The sequence below is a fragment of the Anser anser genome, assembly GCF_964211835.1.
Source record: "Anser anser genome assembly, chromosome: 2".
Classification (NCBI taxonomy): Eukaryota; Metazoa; Chordata; class Aves; order Anseriformes; family Anatidae; genus Anser; species Anser anser.
Window position 1 is genome coordinate 80,654,792 of NC_139721.1, and position 23,704 is coordinate 80,678,495.

General features: G+C 44.1%; 1 protein-coding gene across 4 annotated transcripts in view; it reads right to left on the bottom strand.

Moving 5' to 3' along the window:
- The window catches only part of ZCCHC2 (zinc finger CCHC-type containing 2), a 44,405-nt gene extending 22,958 nt beyond the window's left edge, over positions 1-21,447 (bottom strand). For all 4 annotated transcript variants that reach the window (XM_083822388.1, XM_083822387.1, XM_083822386.1 and 1 more), the window contains exons 1-4: positions 19,761-21,447; positions 7,642-7,753; positions 3,661-3,737; positions 1,321-1,392 (exon numbers count right to left, since the gene is read on the bottom strand). In XM_083822388.1, the coding sequence (XP_083678514.1) occupies positions 1,321-1,392; positions 3,661-3,737; positions 7,642-7,753; positions 19,761-21,302 (1,803 nt within the window). In that variant the 5' untranslated portion in view covers positions 21,303-21,447. The remainder of the gene's footprint in view (positions 1-1,320; positions 1,393-3,660; positions 3,738-7,641; positions 7,754-19,760) is intronic.
- Positions 21,448-23,704: the final 2,257 nt, after the last annotated feature.

The window sequence follows — 23,704 nt, forward strand, 5'->3', positions numbered from 1 at the left end:
ACTGCAAGCTTGTAACAGCTTTTAGTTATCTCCCTCCCGCCCTGCCATCTTCTATATATCCAGACTCCGCCAGAGCCAGGCAATCAGCCAGCACACGGAACATTCCACGTCTGAAGAGCTGCCCATCAGTCCGACTCAACAGCTCTACAAATGAACATTTTGGATCCTGTTTGCCTGACTCCTCCTTGCAGTGAGTAGGTACTAGAAGGTCCATTTCAGAAGCCGGTGTGTTTCTTTACTTTGCAGGTAGGAGAACATGAGGCATGCAGTTCAGCACTCATCCCATGAGCTGCAGAGGATCTCATACGACAACCCTGCTTTTAAGGTTCTCTTCATGAATAGAGGGATTTCATGGACACGCTGTCCACAACTAGATATTCCACCCATAATTCAAACCCTCACAAATCAAGCTGTGGGAACTCTCAGAACTAGATATCCCAACTGGATTACAGCAGCAGCAAATACTCTCCTTCATTTTTATAACACTAGAAAACACCGTATTGATAACAAACGGTGAACAAGACTGTGGCCTTTGTACAGTAACAGGTGTTCCACTTGCAATTAACACCGCAGTAAGAGCTTCAGATGCTATCGAAACATGCCTAAAACAGAGCTCTCCTTAGTACCCTGAACGGTGAGGAGTTTAAATATAGAATTTCCCAGAACAGACAGAACCCCAAATATTAGGCACTGACAATGAAACACACAGTTCAAGGTCATCACACTCTGGGGATCCACATGTTGTCTCTGCACACGAATACATTCCCTGCTTTGGGAGGAGGGAGAGGGGCTTAGAGAATATCTACTTCTTGTAAACATACACGTGCACGCATAAGCAGTTTGTAGAGTTTCTCAAGTTTAACTCCTGACAGTAAATATGCCTGCCTTTGTTCTGCTGAAGAATACAACAGTAAGATTAAAAGCTGTTATGCTCGTGGATCTGCATCATTAATTAAAATAAAAAAATATATATTCTTAAGGTTATTCTAATAGGGTACAAATTAGCAAATTAGCAGTGCTTGCCCCTATATATTAATTCTGTGGGTATATTGTACAGTCAATTTTAAGGCAGCTCAGTTAAAGCTGCCAGACAAGTTTGAGTCATTTGAAACTCCTCAAACTTTCTGTTGAACTTCTTCATCTGTCAAGTTGCTCCACCACAATAAACATAATTTAAATGGTTAATAAAATTCTGTAGTAAAAAAGCCGGTAGCCTGCTTTTGTTTTTGTAATTACATCCCAGAAATCACAGATCTCCTAAACTACATCTGAAGTTACAAATCTGATGTATAAACACTACTTTTGTATTTCAATACATACTTTTAGCAGGAATTCCTGAAGCTCCTGGTGTGTTTTTGTTACACATGTTACCGAAAGATCGGACCAGGTTACCTGAATAATGAAAGAGAAGAGAATGAGTAAAGTTTCTTTTTTTCAAAGATCATACCAGTTAGTCAACTTCAACATTTTCTTAACTCTTATATTGAGATCATCAGACTTCACATTAGCAGCTAAGTAAATACCAGGCAAAATAGAGATAACAGTGTACCTTTTAGAGACGTACACTAATTTTGAGTGCACATTTTGAGATCATTTTAATGTTATTTGTGGCTAAAAGCAATATGAACAAATTCAGGTCAATGCAATCAAGTCCCTGAAGATTACTTAGTGACTCCAAAAGAAGCCAGGCAGAAGGCTGTGTAATTACAGGATTTCTATCAAACAGTCGTCATTAACTTCAAAAAACAGAGCGAAGAACTATAGGTCAGATATACTGGATTTTGTTCTTGCTGCCATTATCATTAGTCAATAAATAAATGAACAAAAATCTTTCTGCTTCTCTTGCATATAAAATAATTTTATCTGCCTCAGGTTTGATACTAATATGGTCATACTAAACTTCTCGTAGGATACAATTCATAAAAAATATTGCAAGTTACTAAAGAAGTTACTTGAGTAAGACAGCATATTGGTATATGCTATCAAATGTTCAATAGCTTATTGTTCTGACACAACATGCAAGCATTAAAACAGCACCTTCACGTGCATATTTTGAGAAAAAAGCAGCTTGGTTAGATGAGTGCTGCCTGGCTTTTAGTCAACCTCTGTGCTTAAGATTCCCATTACATGCATGGGAAGATTCTGTGTAATGGGAGCAGACAAGGCAATTATAAACATTAATTTACTCCAAAGAGCAGACAGGAAAATGTCAACCACCAACTGCCTTCATCTTAGTCCCCTGAAATGCCAGCTACTGTTGGTGACCTTGGTTGGGAAGCCATGACTGTAAATTGCTGTTAAAACCTTAAGAAGCAGTGTCTGGGCAAGCATAAAATGATCCACAGTGAGGAACACGGTATATACCTGCACAGATGAGGAGAGGAAACTGTTTTCTAAAAGAACTGAGGTGGAGGAGATTCAAGCTTACTCAAATACTTCCCAGAATATCTCCAAACATTCCCCCTTTAACAAAGAAATTCAAAACCACTGTCAAATCCATCTACATGCTGAACTTCTAAAATAGTTTTGTGATTTTAAATATTAATAATCCATATGGGCATTCTGTATGAACCTCCTGTATCTACTATTGCATTTTACTTAGTACCTAGTTCACAGACTATTTGGCCAAAATATCAATGACAAGGCTGAAATACTTGGGCAAGTTAATCTAAGAATTGAAGGCTAAATTCTATATTAACGTCCTCTGCAAAAGAAGAGTGTTTTTTTTGTTTTGGTTTCATTTTTTGATTGTTTTTTTCCTCCAAATTTCAGCTTCAGACACGTCCAACATCAAACCTCTTTTTACCTCTTCAAAGAGCTCCCATGACGCACATCAAATGACCAATTACATTAGTTATAATGTTTGATCTACAGCATTCTTTTGTTTGGGGAAAAATGCTAAGACCAAATCTGGTATACCAGATCTGCATCTACTGACCAAATGACTCATGTTAGTCAATCCTTGCTAAGAAAATTATGACTTCGACTCAACCAGAATATCACCGCCAACAGCCTTAGCAGCTATTATTTAAACACCTACAGCTTTTAATAGCAGACTTCAATACTGAAAGCTTCTTTTCCAAAGTAGTGTGAAGTAGTGTTTCAGTTTTGCTTAAAATTCACTTTTGATTGTTTGATATGTTGCCTCTGGTTATTATTATACATGAAGACTATACTAGGAAGGCCTTCAAATTTATTAGCATCATTTTAGTTTGTTTTTTTCAGTAAATGAAAAAACAAACACCCAAGCCACAAAAAAACAGTTTTGTCATTCACGAATGATATCTAAGATGAATATATGACTCCAAGTAATACGTAGCTGCAGACAAGAACTGTACTTCTTTGTCACTCGAGCAAACAATCAGCTAGTTTTAGAATTCTTTGCAACGCTTGCCCCAAAACAGCATAGGCCAAGTTTACTGAAGTAACGTCACACTCAACTGCTGCTGGTGTTTTACACTTTCCCATCTTATGCCCACAATTACATAAAAAAAAACCTGCTCTGCACACCGAATCCAAAAGAATTACAGGGTAATACCAGGAATCTCTGAAGAGCCTCATGTAATTAAAAATGGTCTCTGAGCAGGTATTTGAAACAAGCTGTATACCTCTACAATAGATATCATGAAGATACCAACGTTCCAGGGGTTATTTGCTTACTTTGAATGTGTACTCCAAATGTTTGTCAGCCCTTTTTCTTGGTACTCCTTTCAGGGTTATCTTCTCAATGTGCACAGCTGAAAGAAAAACAGTTTATCGTGCATACTAAAATTATAGTTTGAAAACATACCTACTTACCTAGCCACTCTGAGAACTGCCATACATTATTTACTGACTCACATAACCCAGCTCCCTCTCAGAAGCTATTTTACCGTAACTAACTGCAGGGGGCAGGTGGAACCTTGTTCTCTACAAAGCGTTTCTCAGACCTGACCACAACCCTTTAATTGCAGATCACAGGAATCTGGGCATTAACCAAGAGGTTACTTGAACCTAAAGTCACATAAACACACCGTTAACCACTATGAGTGAAAAGGCAATGAAAATTGATCAAGTTGCTTCTTTATTCCAAGAAGTAATGAGCGCTGAAAAAGAACAGTGACAGTGTCTTCTACATCTCTTTCTGAAATGTCAAGTAGTAGCGAGAGAAAACTGAATTCCACATTTCTGAAAGGCATTTAGGTGGAAGAAACACTTGGTGAAGGAGTAAAGGAGTCAGAAGTGAGTATCAGCAAACTGGAAATCATAGAATCACAGAATGGTTTGGGTTGGAAGGGACATTAAACCCCCCCTGCCATGGGCAGGGACACCTCCCACCACACCAGGTTGCCCAAAGCCCCAGCCAGCCTGGCCTTGAACACTCCCAGGGATGGGGCATCCACAGCTTCGCTGGGCAGCTTGTGCCAGGGCCTCACCACCCTCTGAGTAAAGAATTTATTCCTAATATCTAATTTAAATCTACCCTATTTTAGTTTAAAGTCATTCCTCCTTGTCCTATCAGTACACCCCCTGGCAAAGAGTCCCTCCCCAGCTCTCCTGAGCCCCCTTTAGGTACTGGAAGGCTGCTGTTAGGTCTCCCTGGAGCCTTCTCTTCTCCAGGCTGAACAACCCCAACTTCCTCTGCCCGTCTTTGTAGGAGAGGTGCTCCAGCCCTCTGATTATCCTCATGGCCCTCCTCTGGACTCGCTCTATTACATCCATGTCCTTTTGTGCTGGGCGCAGCAGAGCTGAGCAGAGGGGGACAATCACCTCCCTCGCCCTGCTGGCCACGCTGCTTTTGATGCAGCCCAGGATACGGTTGGCCTTCTGGGCTGCAAGTGCACATTGCCAAATGAAGAGCAGAAGCAGAAGGCTACTACGATCATACCACACAGAGTATCATTAGATTGAACTGAAAAGGAAGAAGGGTACTTTAAAGTACATACTACTTAAACATTCCTTCCCCACAGTCTGCTTTGTTCAGGAATAGACAAGTTCTAGCTGTGACATAGCAGCAGCTATGTATGGCCTTCAGGATCTGGAGATACTCTTCAGAGCACAAAATATTATTCAGGCAATACTGTATATAAAAATCCTCGTATAGCTGAGATGGGCTTTACACTTTTCCTGCTATGCTGTTCTAACAACTCAACCGAATTTTGTTCCCTTACAAGCGTGATCATGACATGTAAAAATTTTTATTCAAAAACAGCTCTGCCAACTCTGCACCATGAATGCTTCTTTTCAGTGCTTTTGAAGCTCTTTTTGAAGGGTATTACCAGTTAACATTTTCCTTTCAATTCTTAACTGCCCCCCCTTTTTTTTTTTTTTTTAAAACAGGGGATACATATTGGGAACTACTCATAACAATTAAAATTACCAACTTCTTACAAGTATGTGTTACAAAGCTTATCCTTGGAATTTAACTAATTACCATTTCATCCAACTTCAACACTTTTAATGAATCCTGTTAGAGTTACAATTAAAGTATCATCCCCATCTGAATATGCCAGTCCTGGGAAAACTAAGTATTAGCAACTTAACAAATCTAAAAATCAGAATAATAAACAGGCATACAAGCCTAGTGATAGTATTCAGCTCCCAATTCTTTTCTTGGGAAGAGTGACAAACGCTGGGTTGGAATGGTGTACATTGGCTGTAACCCTTTACCTGGGAGTTACAAGAACTGGACAACCAGTTCATTTTGATCAATTACTGAAGACTATTTATTGCAAAATCAAAAAAAATCTGAGACGAACTAAGGATGCCAAATAATAACATACAACTATATATCATGGAAAACTGAATTTTTACCTCTCTGGTATAGATAGAAGCACTGTTAGAAAAAGGGCTATGGCCTAACATCAGTTTTAGTGCATTAAAGTTCCTTAACAGCCAAAGTTAAAATCAATACCATCAGATGGACTGATATGCAGAAGCTAATTAAAAAGTTGATTCCCATAACTGGAATCGAGAATAATGTTTTAAGTTCCATTATTTCACCATACGCATATATTTAATTATGGAAACTAATCAGCATCATTAACATTCACATAGAGACAAGATTTTTTCTAACTAGACTGTGGCTATTTTAAACTATTGAATGTTATCGATGCTAAATAGATTTGTCTTCTAATATAAAGAAATTTTATTACACAATGCAGTACCTTCAACTTCCTTAACTTCTTTTGCTGCTGTTAAACGCTCAATTTTATTAAGTTATACACAACAGATAATTACCGCGTAATTGCCTTACAACCTTAGTTTCACAGATTCAATAGCCTACTTTAAAATCCAGTTTCCACAATCACATTTTAAATACTCTAAATGGCTAGACCAAGATGAAATGTTTGAACATGCAAGCTAACAAGGTGCGTTGCATCTCTAAATCTGTTCTGAATGCAACACACATTCAATTCAATTAAATTAAACCTAAGTGATACTGCTTCCATTTTATTTTAAGTATCAATTGAGATTTCTAAGAATCAAAATCAACAAAGCTGAGAATAAAAAAAAAAAAAGTTTTACCGTCAGTGCTATTTCTAACCCACTTTGGAGATTACTGTAGCTGGCACCCTCTATCATAAATCTAATATAACAAATATCACAAAATTATTCTGATCCTTCCCTGCAGTTTCTAAATACAATACAAATACTGAGAAATATTTAAGTACTTTGCTAGACTCGTTTATTCATCTTTGCTTTGCTTCTGTTATTTAATTCAGGAATGTCACTTATGAGTCTCCCATTTCTGTTTCTAATTTGTGAATACGAACACTTTGTTCTTAAAACTCTGTAAAAGGTTTTCAAATACGTTTGTTGTCTGTAATCTGCCATAATCTTTTTTTTTTTTTTGGTAAGGAATTAAAACTTGCAAATTGCCTGTCTTCAAAGTGTAATTAAATCTCCACAATATAGACAAAAGGATATTTATCAGGACAAAAGAATAGCAATGGTTTTCCCAGATTGCTAGCTCTTCACTAACCGGAAGATAGTGTAAGCTTATTTTGAGTAGACAAGTGATCTGCTAATCTTGTTGGAGAATAAAGAGTAAGAAGAAATCTGTTTTCAATAATGCTCATTTCTTCAAACTGTTCTGGCAATTGTACAAACGAATTCTGTTTGTGCTCTGAAGTCTTATCCTTATTCTTCCCTGTACATCCAAAATACAACCTACTTCTGTATGGAAAGCCTCCCACTTCTCTGAACTACCACTTCTATAAAACCTCCTTTCTTTCTTCCTTTTTTTTTTTTTTTTAAGGCTAATCAAATACAACTAAATTGATTAGCAAAAGCTATTCATGGCTTCACAGTATGCTTAAATTTGTTTCAAAAAATTAAACAACACTAATACAGTGGCATTAAGTTTTTTTGCCTTCTTCCAAATGCCATAGCACTTTTTTTCAGGAGGACACTCATTTGCAATTGGTTTTCATGCATGCAGTCACAAACATTTAGCAGCTAACAAGGATGACAACCTGCCATAACAAAGATAAGACCGAGTAGGCAGCAGAGAAGCTATTATACCTACCCACCATTGCAGTTTCTCATTCAGATGAGCAGCAAGAAAAAAGTAAGATTTCTACAACTCCAAGGTGAGTTTAGCCTTAAAAAAAAAACACACCTCAAAATACTCCTGAAAAGAAACTTCAGAATACATACCTTCTCGCTGAGGTCTATGGGAAGCCATCGGTAGTCCGTCATGAGGTGCTGTGGTTCGTTCTAGCAAACTGGTCTCATTACTCGACATGCAGTCACTATGGGAAAAGTCATTCTAAATCGAGAAGGAAAGAAAAACGAAGTATATTAATACAATGCCTACAATCAAAACATACTCTTTACAGCAGAAGATACCCCCAAAACAGTTATTTTGTATTCTACAGGAAAAAAATAGAAATAGAGGCTCTTGAGAGGAGTCAAAATGATCACTAGCAATTTCAATTCTTACTTTTTTTTTCCCCCCCGTCAACTATCACCTCCACTGTAACAATGACTTTATTTTAAAAGCAGAATGATGTGGGGGACAGATCGTGTGCCTTTAGTCTATCTCAGGGTGGACAATTCAAGATGAGTAACTCAGAACTTCAGTGCTAATTTACTATTAGTATGAACTCTTTCGGTTACTAATCTGTGAAGTAATCTACTCACAGCTTTGCAAACATATGCTCCCTAGTTACATTCATGCACTGTATCTTCAGCCTGCCACCTCTTCTGCATAGGAAATCACGAATATCTGTTTGGACAGTCTACCGGGACATACGATCCTAACAGCCAAATCCGTGCACCTCCAGCTAACCAGACATTCAGAACACAACCGGTTGCCATCAACACCCTCTCCTTCACAGAGAAAAGGAAAGGACCCAGAGCTCATTACCCCCCATATCTGCATGCAGACTTCAAAATGATATGCCAAGAATTTTTACTCCTTTAATACAGTGCGTAAGGAGGGACAGTACAGCAAGTCATACCGCTCAGATAACGCAGATGGATCTCTCAGAGTAAAAGGACAAACTCCCAGAGTAAAAGAACAAACAATGACACATGGATAACCTAGCAGAAAAGTATCAGATGAGCATGAACTTCAAGTGTTGGTGTTTTTTTGTTTTTAATGGTAACATGAACCTGTATAATTTTTCCCAAATTGAGATAAAATGTTAATGTAACTGTTTACATGCCTTTCAATGACCAGGTCTTGTTATAAACCAAACCAGCTAACCAACATAAAACTCAGAAACATTGTAAACCCTCCAGTTGACCAATGTAATTTTACATTTCAAGGAAAGACACTAAATGAGACCTTAAAAAAGCCATGCGTGTAGAATTAGAAAATGTTAGAAGTTACTAGCGAGTTTCTAGATTTATCTATTAAGTGAGACATCTGGTTTTGCCTGTAGCATGTAGTATAACATATGAGCTTAGTATATGCATGCAAGTACCATCAATATGCAAATATCTTGACCTCTGTGGCATGGTGGATTGGTGTGGGGGGCAGTGGCAGCACACAGAGGGAGAGAAGGTTCTCTGTCTCACACACATCAATGAAATGCTATTTTTGTTTGGTTGTTTTTTACTGAGTACTGGATGCTAGAGCAAAAGTTAGTTTTCTCAGGAAAGCTTTCAGAAGAAGGAAGTTAGATGGGGGCATTCACTGCACCCTGAATCTTAGCAGAACGTCTTAAAACAAATGAAGTTTCTGGGAGAAATGGACACTTTTTGTTGTAGATGTATACTAAAAGTTCAAAGTTTATTCCTCTCATTCAGGATGAAGAGCATTACTCCATTAAAGACCTTCATAAGAGAAAGGCAGAGGGAAAAGATAAATCTTCAGACAGTATTCTTACCATTTTTAAATACAGGAAGCATAAGATATTTGAAAATAAGTACCAGAATGTGAAAGAATCTTTTTTTTTTCCCTGAAGGACTTCTGACGGGACAAACCAGCTGCCAGGACAGACCCAAGACCATCACAAAAAATACACCAGAATGAGGAAGCACAGGCATTGAAATGCATCAAAATTCCCTTACAGAATGAGTTTTTTAAGATTTTGCAGATGTCCCAATTACAGCTTGCTTCATTTTACTAAACCAGCTTTACAGCATCTGTGGCTTGGGTACAAACTGAGGCAACTCCTAACAAAACACACAACTCTTTTAGGACCCAGGTAATCACACTGACATCAAGCCTGCCCTGGGCATACTGTTAATCCAACTTTCATCAGTCTCATCCACAGCGGTACAAAATCAGCAACTGAACATCTAACGTGCCCTTTAGATTGCACTACAAACGGTCAGAGGAATTGAAAGACATTTCAGCTGTTTCATCCAAAGCAGCGTATGGTTCGTGTTCTGCACTGAATGTCGGTAATTTCAGGTTTCAAAGCAGTCTGCCTTAAAATACAAAGCACTTGTTGTTTCCTCAAGATAAAACTCACACCAATCCCTAGTCACTCAGTAGATGATCTCAGCAAACTTCTTTACTGACCAAAACATCACTTCACGCTTTAAATGTCTAATAAATTGTGAGCATAATGTCAGACCTGGAACAAGAAAGGAAAATAGCTGCATATCTGTGAGATTGCATTTTAACAGCTCTAAGCCAATTTGCAAACTTATTTTACTAAACAGAAATTCACAAGCATGCCCTGGAGAGAGCCACTTTAAGATCTCTTCAAGACTTCCAACGACACCATTTCACCAGATATTTCGTAATATCCAAGGACAGAGCCAAAAGCAAGCATTTCAGTTTTTAAGTGTTAACTCCTGGTCATGCGTTATTGGCAGAACTGTTGGCATTTGGGAATTAAATTTATCCTGTTAAAACAGTGATTCATTTAAGACTGTCCATGCAAAGCATCACTACTATGATTAAGCAGCTGTGTCCAGACTACGTTAAGTTAACAATTTCAGCAAACATTTTAGAATAGGAGTGAATGTCTTCCTGTAGAGATGGTCAGCGTTAATTATCTAAGTAAGGTCCTTCCTTAAACTACATCCACATGCTTTGCCATCATCCACATCCCATGTAGAAGACAACAGACTTTTGGATGAACTCTGACAGTGGATATTAACTCTGCTCTACTTTCAAATGTCTTTTTCCACCTTTGAAATCATGATTGTAAGAGCTGAAGGCAGTGCTCCACTCACTTTAAGGTGTCAGCTAGGATTTCCACCTAATCATCAATTGCCTTTTCTTTAGCTCACAAACAGATCTACTACTGAATTTGAAGTCACACCTTCTCTTGCTTTTCAAGTCAAGCTATTTCTTTTGATTATCAGAAAAATAAACTACAATTCTAATAAGTAACTAATAGCTAAGAAGTCAAAGAAATTGGAAGCACTTTTTAGAAGAGGGGTTTAGAAATAAAATTTGTTTCAAAGATATATTTTGCTCACCTTATATCAGAGAAGCAGTAAACATTATTGCCACACCTCCTATGCTAGACTGCTGCTTTTCACTTACAATATATATGAGTGTTTTAATAGTGTTGAAATATTTTTGCAGAGTCTTATTCTGGAGTGGTTACTTTCCTACACATGGCAGCTTTCTCTGTATGAGGTGAACTACATCCACATTTGAAGGCTCCCTCTACTCTGCAATATATTATGTGGTTCAAGCTTGTATTTAGACAAGTCCTGACACTGATAATTTTATAAATTATCGTAACTGTAAATAGATCATAATTCAATCAAAAAATTCTTCACCTAGCAAGTTGAACCAGTAATATGTACTACATGTATTCGGTGAATGATAGCTTTCACAGCACGTGCTGGAATACAGGAGGTAGACGGTAGGCTATCTAGGGCAGTCATAGCTTTACCTTGCAGCTTACTGTCTGCAAACATTGTTTCTGTGCCAGCTACAGATCCTGTGCTTAAGCTGCATTACAACTCTTCGTTAGCTACTATGAGAGTCCTACATCAAGCACTCACAAGGAAGTAAGACTTAAGTGCCACTGCCAGAGTGGCCTGCAAGTGACTGGAAGGTCCAGGCAGTCCAGAGGGCCAACAAATATTAAATGGCTGCTACCTGCTGCTAGTCACACCACAGCCACAAGCCCTTTAACACTGCCTATGCCGCTCAGGAGTTCCTGTCAATGGTCAGCAAGTTTAGTGCTAGTTGTACTCATCATTTCCTGTTGTATAGGGTTTACTGGCAAGGTTGTGGTAGCAGGGGGGCCGCAAGGGTGGCCTCTGTGAGGAGCCAAGAACGTGCCCCGTGTTAGGTAAAAGCCAGCTCCAGAAGGACCTGCCACTGGACAATGCTGTTTATGCCTTCACAATAACATATTTAAGAAAGGAGAAAAAATGCTGTGCAGCAGCTGTGAGAAAAAGGAGTGAGAAAAACATGAGAAGCAGCCTGGCAGCCCCCAAGGTCAGTGCAGCAGGAGATGCTCCAGGCACTGGAGCAGCAGTTCCCCTGCAGCCTGTGGAGGAGCCCCCGGTGGAGCAGGGGGACGTGGCCTGGAGGAGGCTGCGGCCCATGGAGAGGGCAGGCACAGAGCCTGCCCTGGCAGCAACTGCAGCCCGTGGGGGACCCACACTGGAGCAGAGGCAGAGTGTGAGGAGGAAGGAGCAGCAGAGACGAAGCGTTATGGACTCACCGCAAACCCAATTCCCCATCCCCCTGCACTGCTCTGTGGGAAAAGGGTCAAAGAGTCAAGACTGAAGTTGAGCCTGGTTTGAAGGAGGTGGTGGAATGAAGGTGCTTTTCATTTTGTGGGTTGGGTTTTTTTTTGGTTGCTTTTAGTTCTCAGTGCCTTCCTGTTATCAGCTGGCAATACATCCAAGTGACCTTCCCCAAGCTGAGTCTATTTTGCCCGTAGTGGTAATTTGTGAGCCATCTCCCAGTCCTTATCAGAACCTTAGAAGTTTTTTCATCCGATTTTCTCCCTGCTCTGCCTTGCTGAGGAGGGGGATAGAGAGTGGCTTGAGGGGCACTTGGTGACCAGCAAGGTTAACCCACCACACCTGCTGATGAATAAAATGGATTCACACAACACATGCAAGCATAAGATTAATTCCTGCAAAGGCTTTTATCACTGCAAGGCTTTCACATGCAAGGATTCTGTGCGGTTCGTAGTGCTGCTGATTAAATACAGTGAAGCAAGTAACGTGGGTGGCCCCAAACGAGTTGCCAAATAATTGATCTGATTATCTCACAGATCTTTGTGACAGGCTAGGGCATTAGCTACATTTCTCCTTGAAAGCTAACTGAAATAAAACAGTGCTCTAAGGTATGTCTGCTCTCACTACCTAGACCAGAGTTTTGTAGCTGGAACGTCATTGCTCATATGGCTGAAACCAAGCACCTTATTAAAGAAAACACCTATCACTTGAGATGTCTTTTTAGTCACAGGAAACCAGCATCAGCTGCTCAAAACGGAGAGCCCTGCTCAAAAAGACATTACTCTGCATAGCTAACACATGAGAGCTGAGAAAGTCTCAGCTTGTCTACGTGCGGCAAATGTCCACGCTCTGCCTTCTATTAGTGCAGACTGCCGATGAGAAAGTGTCGTGCTGGTGTTCGTTTGGCAATCTGTAATGAAATCTGTTACTGGATAACCTACTAATCATCAAGAGTAATGCACATAAATCTTCTGATGTTTGCGTTGCCCTTTCATAAAAGAGCTATTCATGCATCAGCTCTGATGAGCACTAACAAGGGAAACCTGCTTGCAGCAGTTGGATGGCTTGATTAGTTCTAACCACCCAAAAAGGAAAGCCTATTTTTCTGCAAGATTTCAGTCAACGTGCTGGTAGGGACAGCACTGCTTAGCCTTGCAGGCTGTGCAGATGTAAAGCAGCGCAGCTTATCCGTTCACGTACACGTGGGAGTTGGCAAACAAAACCAGATGCCAAGTAACAAACATTGAAGAAAGCATCCTGGAAGAACCAAGGTCTAACTTGTGACCACACTTTCTCAACTGCAGCATCCGTACCTTAGAGAAATTTGTGTAACACCAGAATAATCTCTATTAGATTAGAGACTCACAGAACACCCAGAGTTGGAAGATCTGGTGCCAGTTACAGGACTAAAGCCATGATTTGCTCAACACGATCCTTGCAAGCTACCATCCTCAGTGCTTCACAGCTACGCAGCAGATACACGGCCACGTAGCCATGGTGGCACAGAGGCCGTACCACCTCTTGAGAAGCAAGTCAGGTGAAACTCCACACGCACACATACCTGTATCTGTGCTCTATCGCTTAATTCTTGCTGTAGTTTGCATAGAGGGATAGAGCATTTATGCTGTCGTATACTTTAATGGAAATCCAGCACGTGCACTTAACACCAATGCAAAAACACAGGGCAGCAGCAGACCCAATTCTTCCAAATCTGCTAATGTTGACAACTGTTGATGCAACAGATTGTCTCCCATGCAAAAAACCCACTACTGCCTTGAACGAGCTGCTTGCCAAATGCAAGGTCGAGACTGAAGGCAGCTGCCCAACTGACATTGCTAAGTTACACTTCTGTTTTCCAGCTTTCCCCTAAGCAACTGCACTAACTGCCCTACTGATTTGAGATGCAGAGAGCTGTGGGACAAGTCCAAGAACAGAATCAACCTCAAGATCTAACACCACGAAGATCTACACAATTAACTCTCTTTTCGCCACAGCCAGCAAACAAAGGCTTCCTTCTTAACTCGGTTTTCAGGTGCAGAATCAAGTTCCAGAAGAATAATGCTTATCCTACTTATAATCGCAGGCTGGAGACATTGGCTGACACAAGCCTTCATGAAGTTCAGCAACGGGAACTGTGAAGTCCTGCAACCTGGGGAGAAACAAGCACGCTGAGGGGGGCGATCCCTTGATAGGACAAGGGGGAATGGTTTTATATTCAGTAAAAAATTTAGATTAGATATAAGGAAGATATTCTTCACTCAGAGGGTGGTGAGGCACCCAAACAGGTTGCCCAGAGAAGCTGTGGATGCCCCATCCCTGGAAGCGCTCAAGGCCAGGTTCTTCACTGATGTTTAGAGTGAAACTATTTTAAGAGCTCACCTCCAAGAGGTAGCAATAAAGCATGGTGAGACAGACAAAACTTCTGAAAAATCACCAGTTGATTCACGGTGGAAAAGTACACCGCAGAAAAGCTTCAGCAATCACATACTGATCAACCTGAAGCACTGTGAAGCCATGACAATTTTGAGACAAAGGGTATACCGACCTCTAATGCAGGATTATTAAATCTGGCTGTCAAGGCCTACGACAACTAACCTTGAAGAGCCAGACACGTCAGCTACAGCAGGGATTTACAATGCTGGCAGAAGACTGCACCTTGTGTTTGCTAGAGACACAGCAAGTTCTTGAAGTCTCATCTGCATCACACTTTTTACCTGGATTTAAACCACAGCTTAACCTAGCTAGCCTGTCTCAAAACAGAGATCTTGAAGCTACAGCCAGTAATGCAGCAGTTTAGATGTTACTGCATCTCCAGTCAGTTGCTCATCCCACAGCTTCACGTAGCTTCAGTACTAAGAAAATTACTTGAACATGTTAGTTCAGACTGATACACAAAAGTTATTCTCACGACCACCTAGGGTGACAGAAAGATTCAAAAAAATATTTGCCCCTTAAGACTAGTTCAAGCACAACTAGTTCTGAGAGGAGACAATGCCTTCGTGGCCACTGCTAACTACTGACAGAGAATAATACATCTAAGAAGCATGGTTTAAAAGTTTTCTTTCATGTATGTTGTTCAAGTTCTGAACAGAAAGTCTGCCATTTTCTTATCTTCGCTCTTAAGACACTTCCCAGGGCATCAAATCCCCTTCCACAGTTAAATGTGTTTTTACTTTCATCTACCAAAAGGACAAGATTAAGAGGCCAAGGAAAGGCAACAAGCTCACAAAGGAGTGTGATTTCCAGCCAGATCTTGGAGCCTGTCCTCTGCAAGCTTCAGTCTCTCCAAGTATAAATGATTAAGACTTGGAAGATACTACAAAAATTTACCCAAATCTTGGAGGAAACGTGGACAAGAAAATGTGGTAACAAACTTAAGTAGAGATAAACCTACAGACTTCCTACGGAAGACTAGAGATAAAGCTACAGACCTTCTATGGAAGAGTGTGCTTCCATAGATACAGCCATCTTACCGCTGCTGTCCACGTCCTTTTCTTTAGAAAGAACAGAGAGCCCTCAGTACCCCAAGCCCTGGGAGATCCTGCTGTCGACAGGTAAGTCAACCCTGAGTGACACTGGAAACCCAGCCACGGCTTAACAGCAGCAATGCAAGTGCAAGCGTTAGGAAGCCATGGGTACATCTGCAGTCCCCCCAGTGCTTATTTAAGACAACAGAGAAAAAATTGACACGGAAACCAGGGGGAGGCTGATGAAGGCTGGCATAAAGGGACTGGGCAAGGCTACAATCTTGTCTTAATACCTCAAAATTAGAGCTGAACAATGACTAAAGCAACTGAAAGCCATGTAAGTTTTCCATCTGCAGTTTCCTGGAGCATTAACATGTACGTTTAAACAGAGGTCTTTCATTTTAGGAGCTGCTTTTATCTATCCATGACTTCCTTCCCAGAAGACTTCCAGTAATGTTTCTGGACATCCCCAACTCCTGTTTCAAGTCAGAGAAATTTCTGCTCAGAGACAAGGATGTTACAGTCACTGAGAGAGACAGAATACTTTGTATCTCAATATGCAAAACATGTAAAACTCTAGTAGTTTGCTGGACCATCCACAATTTAAAAGATTCTTGCCAACAATAAAAAGTCATCTTTATCCTTCTGTCTCTTATTTAAACCAGACACCATGATACTTAAAGGAGTATTTGAGTACACTGCAGTTTCGATTGTGTGCGTTTTTCTTCTCTCAGAGCTCTTAGGATCTAAAATTAAGTTCTAGTACCTGGTGCTGCTGCAAGTCACTGAAGATCAATCATAAAAGCACTCTTCTAATTTGCAGACAAAATAAACTATAAATAGAAGCCTACTAAACAAAATACCCTGTAAATAGAAACTTTCCCTTTATTTTTAAGTAGGGACTTTTTGTGTGAAGAATCCTCAAGCCAGGTAATTATAAAACTATTCAGCAAGCCATTATCTGCAGGAGACTGCTTATTTCAGTAGAACCTTAGTTCTATTACCATCAAGTATTCCTGATTAAATGTTCCTGCGTATTACGCAAGCCACATTTATCATGTTTGTATGTACTCAGACCTCCTTCGCTATTTCAGCATTCAGACCATAGATCTGGGTTCGAGCAAGATAGGCCATGAACAGGTTTGATCCTGATGGACTTATTAAACATACATAATCAACACCAGAATTAAGCTGTTCTGCTACTTAAACTGATATACGTTAGTGGTATCAGTGTACTTTTTGGTCATTAGTAAGGTTTTTTATGACTACAGATGTGAATGCTGCTGCCTTCTTTTTATACACCAACTCCAGATTCAAAGTCCATATTCTGCACAGCTTAATGCGTCGATGACTTTTTTTTCCCTACATCTTCATTTAGAAATTTGCAAGTTGTATCAGGTGTTTTGACTTTAAAGAAACACAGTATTTCAGAACACAAGTTTATGCAATTATAAGGCAATCCTACCTCTGCCCATCCCACTCCAACAGTGCTAACCCTCACAAGTTTTGAGCCTATTATTTCCATCTGAATTTGTAAAAGGGTATCGTTACAAAGCGTTAGGTTCTTAAAGAACCATTAGAATAGGATCGCTGCTCTTCTTGGTCTCCCGTTAGATCCTTGTCAAGAAGCAACTTCCACGTGAGCTCCATGTTACCGGACAGCGCAGACCCTAACCAGAAAACACAGTCCCAAGCATGAGAAAAAAGTAAGCTACCTGACATCCCTAAAGACCGCCCGGTTCCAGCCCCCTCCCACGGGGGGGGACACCTCCCACCAGACCAGGCTGCCCAAGGCCCCATCCGGCCTGGCCTTGAGCACCTCCAGGGATGGGGCACCCACAGCTTCTCTGGGCAGCCTGTGCCAGGGCCTCACCGCACCTAACGCCCCCCCCCCCCCGGGGGAGCCGCACGCGCCCCCACGGCGCGCTGCCATTGGCCGCCCGCGAGCCTCCCCGTTACGCAACGCCCCCCCCCGTGCGGGCCGGGGAGGATCCCGCCCTGCGGGCACGTGACGCCGAGCGCAGGCCGCGCCGCCGCCATCTTGGAGGGGGCGGGAAGCGGCGGGGCCGGCGGGCCCGCAGCGCCGCCGGGGGGGCGCCATGATGGGGGCCGGGGGCGGGGGCGGGCCGCAGCCGCGGGGCCCGGCCCTCACAGCCGCCGCGGGGCGGCGGGCACCGACCCTGCGCGGGGTGCGGGGGGGGGAACGAGCACGCGGGCGCCTGACGGGATTTTAAATCGGCCCCGTGTAACGGAACAGCGGCATTTTGTGAGGGAAGCCTTGAGCCACGCTGACTCCGTCACCTTCCATTTTCACCTGTCAGGGTCCCTGCAAACCTGAACTGAACAGCCTCGGCAGAAACACAGCAGTCCCTCTGTGCCCTGTCGGCCGCTGCTTCCCAGAAGAGGCTCTGCTCTATTTACAGTTTAACCAATAAGAAAAAAAAAAACCTTGCAGAAGGCATGCAGTTGAGCCCTGCGCAGACCAGGCAGTATGTGACATGCATGTTCAGCCAAGCTGGTTCGGATCTCTCCGTGTTCCCTCTGCAGAAGAAACCACCACAACTTGGAAGCCTGCTTTTACGCCGAAGCCAGAACGCCACATGGAGCAGACTGCAATTCTAGTAGTTCATGGGAGCCTGCTCTCCCAGTGCCTTTGGTGGGGCACGCTGAGCACTTAGAGCTGATGTGCCAGCTTCAGCCAGGAAGCGTGCTTCTAGTTATTAGCACTTCAAACCCAGCAAGGGCAGCGTCCAGCCTTACCGCTTCCTGTAACCCCATCTTCCCCCCCTCTACAGGGACTTGCAGGACTCATTTTGGGAGAGCTAGACTCGATACAGCTCAGTGAGCCAAAATAAACACTTTTTGGACTTATGCTATGAATTCAGTATGATTTCAGTACCATAACATCCGCCCACTAGTTTATGACCTGCCAAATGTGCTTTGGCCTTAAAATGGTACAAGCGTGTACTTAGCATATTTGAAGTCTTAAAAATCCCTGTCTCCTTTCAGTAGTCCTCAAAAGCACATCCTGTCTTTACCAAGCAGATCAAGGGCCATTCCTTTAGAATCACAGCAGTTTTCTGTGAGTGGATGAACTGGACAGCACCAAAAGTAGATTTAAAAAAAAAATGTTTGTACCTTTTTCTGTTAAGCCCCTGACGAATGTGTTGGTTTTAACAGCCTATCTGCATTGTAAGTACCTATCTTCCAGCCCTTTCTTCCTCTTTGCACGAGAGGCCATCTATAGACCAAAAACTGCAGAGCTCCAAGACGATGACTTGGTTGCATAAATATGGGGCGGATTTTTTTTAAAGCAAACATTCACCAAAAGGGCAGCAATGGGTGGCCAGGGGGGAAAAACCCGCGTTTAGATATTGCTGCTGCATATGAGAACGCTTCAGTGCCACTCATGGAGAGTCCTCGCTCTGTGACAGCCACCTTCCAGCAACAAGTGGCACATCTGCTTTCAAGATGTGCTCTGCTGCTTCCTGACAGCCACCCAGAAATTAAGCTTTTCTCTGAACAGAAGTTGCAGTTGTGACATTTTAATTTGCTCGTTTAGTAAAACGATTACCACCCCTTCCCAAAGGCCTTCAACCACCTCACGGAACGCGGCTTTTGAGAACCAGCCTCGCGGCCGCTGACCCTTGACTACAGCCCTGATCCTTGCCAAGTCTCATTTTTGGGGGGAGAGAGCAGCTTCCACGTGAAAATTGCCCCAACACCTTCTATTGTTTGGAGCCTCTGGAGCAAGCTCTCTCAGGCCGTATGGTTTCGATCTGGTGTTATGATTATTTTTACGAGTTTAGCCAAGCTGCCGCTTGCACTTCTGCATCGTGCAACTTCTTCAGCGGCCTGCAGCGTACGAGGCAGCCGCTCGAGCTTTACAGGCACTCTGCATCCTACGCTCTAGCAACACAGGGGCTCAAAAGGCAGCGCACCAGAAAGCATGGCTGGCCAGAAAAAGCCCCCCCCCCCCCCCCCACTACGTCATACCGGGCAGTATTACGTCACAGCCCCACATTCGCAGCAGGCCCTACAGAGAAGGGGGGCAGGGCTCTCTGGGTGCCCTCTGCCCATCCCACGGGGGTGGGGGGGCTTCGCCTCGGCTCCTAGAAAATCACGGGGAGGGGGCGAAGAAAGGGGAGGGCACCCAGCGGGAGGGCAGGGCGCGGGGCACGCCGTTACCTGGGCTCGGGGGCGGCCGAAGCCCTCCTCGTCCTGGTCCCCGCACAGGGCCCTCCGCAGGCGCTCCAGGTGCTCCCTCAGGGTGACCCGCTGGTGGAAGGAGAAGGCCGGGTGCAGCGAGGCCATGGTGAAGAGCAGCAGCAGCTCCTCCTGCGCGCCGAAGCCCAGGCCCTGGGCGGCGGGGAGGGGAGCCTGGCCGTTCTCCCCGGCGCCGTCCATCACCACCACCACGTCGTCGTCGTCGTCCTCCTCCTCCTCGGCCGCCTCCTCCTCGGCAGCGCCCGCCGGGGGCCGCCTTGCCGGGCAGCTCTGCAGGATGGAGTCCACCTGGGGCAGCAGGCGGTGCAGGCGGCCGGCGGCCTCGCGGTTCTCGGAGCCCAGCAGGGCCAGGTAGACGATGAGCTTGGAGCGCACGGCCGGGTCGCGGAAGTCGCCGAGCTGCCCGGGGTCGCTCAGCCCGTTGGCCTTGGCCTCCGAGTCGCGGAGGCAGTGGTAGTCCTTGCGGGCCAGGTCCTCCAGGCACGAGCCGAGGAACCGCAGCTCCAGCGGGTTGCACAGGTCCAGCAGCCCCACCATGAACTCCAGCCGCTGCGCCGAGCCCAGCACCAGCCCGAACCACTCGTACACCGTCTCCTTGTCGGTGCGGGCCGCCGCCGCGCCGGGCCCACCGCCGGCACCGCCACCGGCAGCGCTCGGCGTGGCGGCGGCGGCGGCGGGGGGAGGCGGCGGGCCGGGCCCGGGCCCCGTCCCGGTTCCCAAGCCGTGCAGCTGGCTCGGCCTGTCCGGCCCGCACCCCCTCCCCGCGGCGGCTCCCCCGCGGGCCGGCGGCCGGGGCAGCTGCTGCAGCTGGAGGTGACAGTCCAGGGCCGCGCCGGGCTCCTTCAGCCCCAGCCCCGCGGCCGCCGCCTCTTCCGCCGCCGCCGCCTTGTGGCTCGTCTGCTTGAGGGGCAGCTTCATCTTCAGCATCCTCGGCGAGGGGCGGCCGCCAGCGTCCCGCGGGGCCCGGCTGCGGGGCTGGGCGCGGAGGGGAAGGGGAGGAAGGGGGGTGGCGGCGGCGCTCAGGCGGAGCCGCCGCTCATCGCCGCCGCGGCCCTGCCGGCGCGGGAGAGGCGCGCGCGGGGGCAACGCTCCGGTGCGTGCCGGGAAACGGGGGGGGGCCGGAGGGAGGGAGGGAGGGAGGGAGGGAGGGCGGCGGCTCCCGCAGCGCCCCCCCGGCCGCCGCCTCCTCCTCCTGCCGCTGCCCCTATCGGCGCCGCCGACGTCAGCGCGCTCGCGACCGCGGGGCGGGGCGGCCGTTGGGGCCGTTAGGGCCGCTGCGGGGGGTGTGTGGCGTGCTGAGGGGGGGCGCCGCCAGGAGGAAGGGATCCCTAAGGGTGGGCGCTGTGAGGGCGCTGCCGCCGCCGCCCTGCTCTGTTCCCAGACCTGCGGGGAGCCCGCAATTATCGGATTAAACAGCCCGAGCAATCTTGCTTCTTGCTCCGGCTCCCGCACGTTTACATAAAGACGGCGTAACTGAAAACAGAATCGCAAAACCCGTCCCATCACGGTCAAGAACAAAATGTGGCCCGCTAATTAGAATTATGCAAAGCAGCGTCCCTAAACAGCTTACAGCAACAAAGTACGAAGGGCCGCTGCTAACCCCCCCCTTATCTGTCTGTCCGGGAGCTGATTGTGCTGCCATGAAAGAGCCTATTTATTAAACAACCAAGTAAATGTCATGCAGATTGTAATAATCTTGCATGCATCGTTCAGATTTGACACAGAGCTTCAGTGTACTCTTCAGTGGTGGTTACAGACTAAACCATATCCTGATTTCTTATATATATTCAGTGAGTACATATACTCACATACATACATTCTATTAAAAAATAAACTTTTAGGTAGTATATGTTAGGTTTATACTTTCCTAATGGCTGCTTTGTCCTCTTCTAGTAGCACAAATAGACTTGAACCCGATTCAGCTAACTCCACTCTTTCATTACCTTCACAGACCATGGTCACTGCCATCACGGCCTCTTCCAAGGCTTGTGACAGCAGAAATGTAGCAGGGAGCAGGAAATTGTTCTACTGTTTTCTCCCAGATTGCTAGCAGTTCTTCATCAGTCCCAGAACCAGGAAGGTGAAGAGTAGGTGTAAGAGGTCTCATAAACCCCTTTATTCTTCCATTTTCTCTTCCTGTGCTGTTCACTGGTTACGGCCTGGCTGGACCGATGAATCACTCCAAATACTTACAGTTAATAGAACAGTTATCATAATATCCCAAGATAATATTTTCTTACCATTATGAAGCAATAATTCTTGTCTCATTGTTACGAGTTTTCTGTTTTGTTTTGTTTCCAAATAAAATCAGCCATGACTATTGCAGCAGATATACCAAGCTGAAATCATGGATTTACTGAAACATGACCAGAGGCTTCTACTTTGAACGGCTGTTTCATCTGAATAGAATTTGCAGGATCAGAATTAAAATTGTATGGGTGTTAGAAATAACATTTCTCATATTTTAACAATATGTGATTCGAATAAAACGTGACATAGTTCCAAACAGATGACACCATGGAGAGGGGAAAATGAATTTAATTTTGGTGGGAGGGAAGAAGGCAATGAGAGAAAGAGAAAGTCCACTGAACCATTCATAAGTCCACAAAGGTATGAAAAATTGCACATGCATGAGGGTAATGGTTGAAAGTACACTCCCCAAGTCCAGAAAATACTTGAGCATGTGCCTACGTCCATCCCGATGTGATAGTTCCCAAGCTGATGCTAAGTTTCACAACTAAGCTTAAGAACCTGATTAACTCAGCCCCTTTGTATCTCTGGTTTTCTAATGGTTTAAATTATGATACCTGAGGAAAACAGATTTGCAATATAGGAAAAACAAAACAAAACAAGAAAAAAAAAACAGGAAAGGGACTGGTGTGAGAAGGCAAAAAGAAAACAAAGATACTCTAAGTGGGCTTAGAAGCATTTCAGTAGCTCAGGGAGTTGGCAGCAAGAAGAAACAGGACAATGTGGAACAAGGACTCTGAGTATCCAGAGGAAATGAAAGTGAAACTCAGGGCTGGGAATGGAAGAAGAAAGCATCGGGGCAATGCACGAACACTGCTGTGATACGCTGCCCTTGAGATGTTCTAATCTGATTTTCTTAATAGCATGTTAGAGGAGATGGGAGAAAGAACTGCGACTTCTGCATGATGCATGCCATAGACTTGCGGGAAAACAAGGGCAAATCACTCAAAGCAGCTACACACCAGCTAGTTATGGTGTGGTACATATGGAGGGAATAGCCTAACTAGAGCAGCAAGTAAAGATCCCCAATAAAGGTTTGGAGCAGTTTTGCTCACTCATGATTTGCCATTTATCTTATGAGAGCTGGCGTTTTTTTGAGTGGCTTACCTTTTGTGAAACAGGTGATCATTACCTTTTAGTCAGGACTCTCTGGAAGAAAAAAGTCTTGAGAACACGACAATTTGAAATTCACTGAAAACAAAACCTGAAAATCAATATGTTATTACATTGAAAAAAAAAAATCTTATTGCTTTAATGGCTTTTGAATATTTGAGCTCATTTATTCTTTCCTTTGTCCTCTTTTTCAGGATGAGCTGAACAAGCTTATATTCCTCTGTGCATAATGGGTGCAGATGGGGTCTAGTGGCTTGGAGCAAGGCAGCCTGATGGTATGTGGAAGGGTTAGGGTGTCAGTATCACCTCTAAAGTTGGATCTCAGTCAAAAACCAAGTCAACTGATAAAATGGCGACATTTACTTAGCCATCTTCCCAAACACATAATTTGCAGCCTGATTATATTTTCAATAACGGAAAAATGTATTTAAGTGCTTGCTTTAATACTGATTTTTAAAATCTGATACCATAACTTCCTCTTCAAGTAAATTTAAAATGGTATTGGCAGGAAGTCTTTATCATTTAAGATTAGACATGATGGA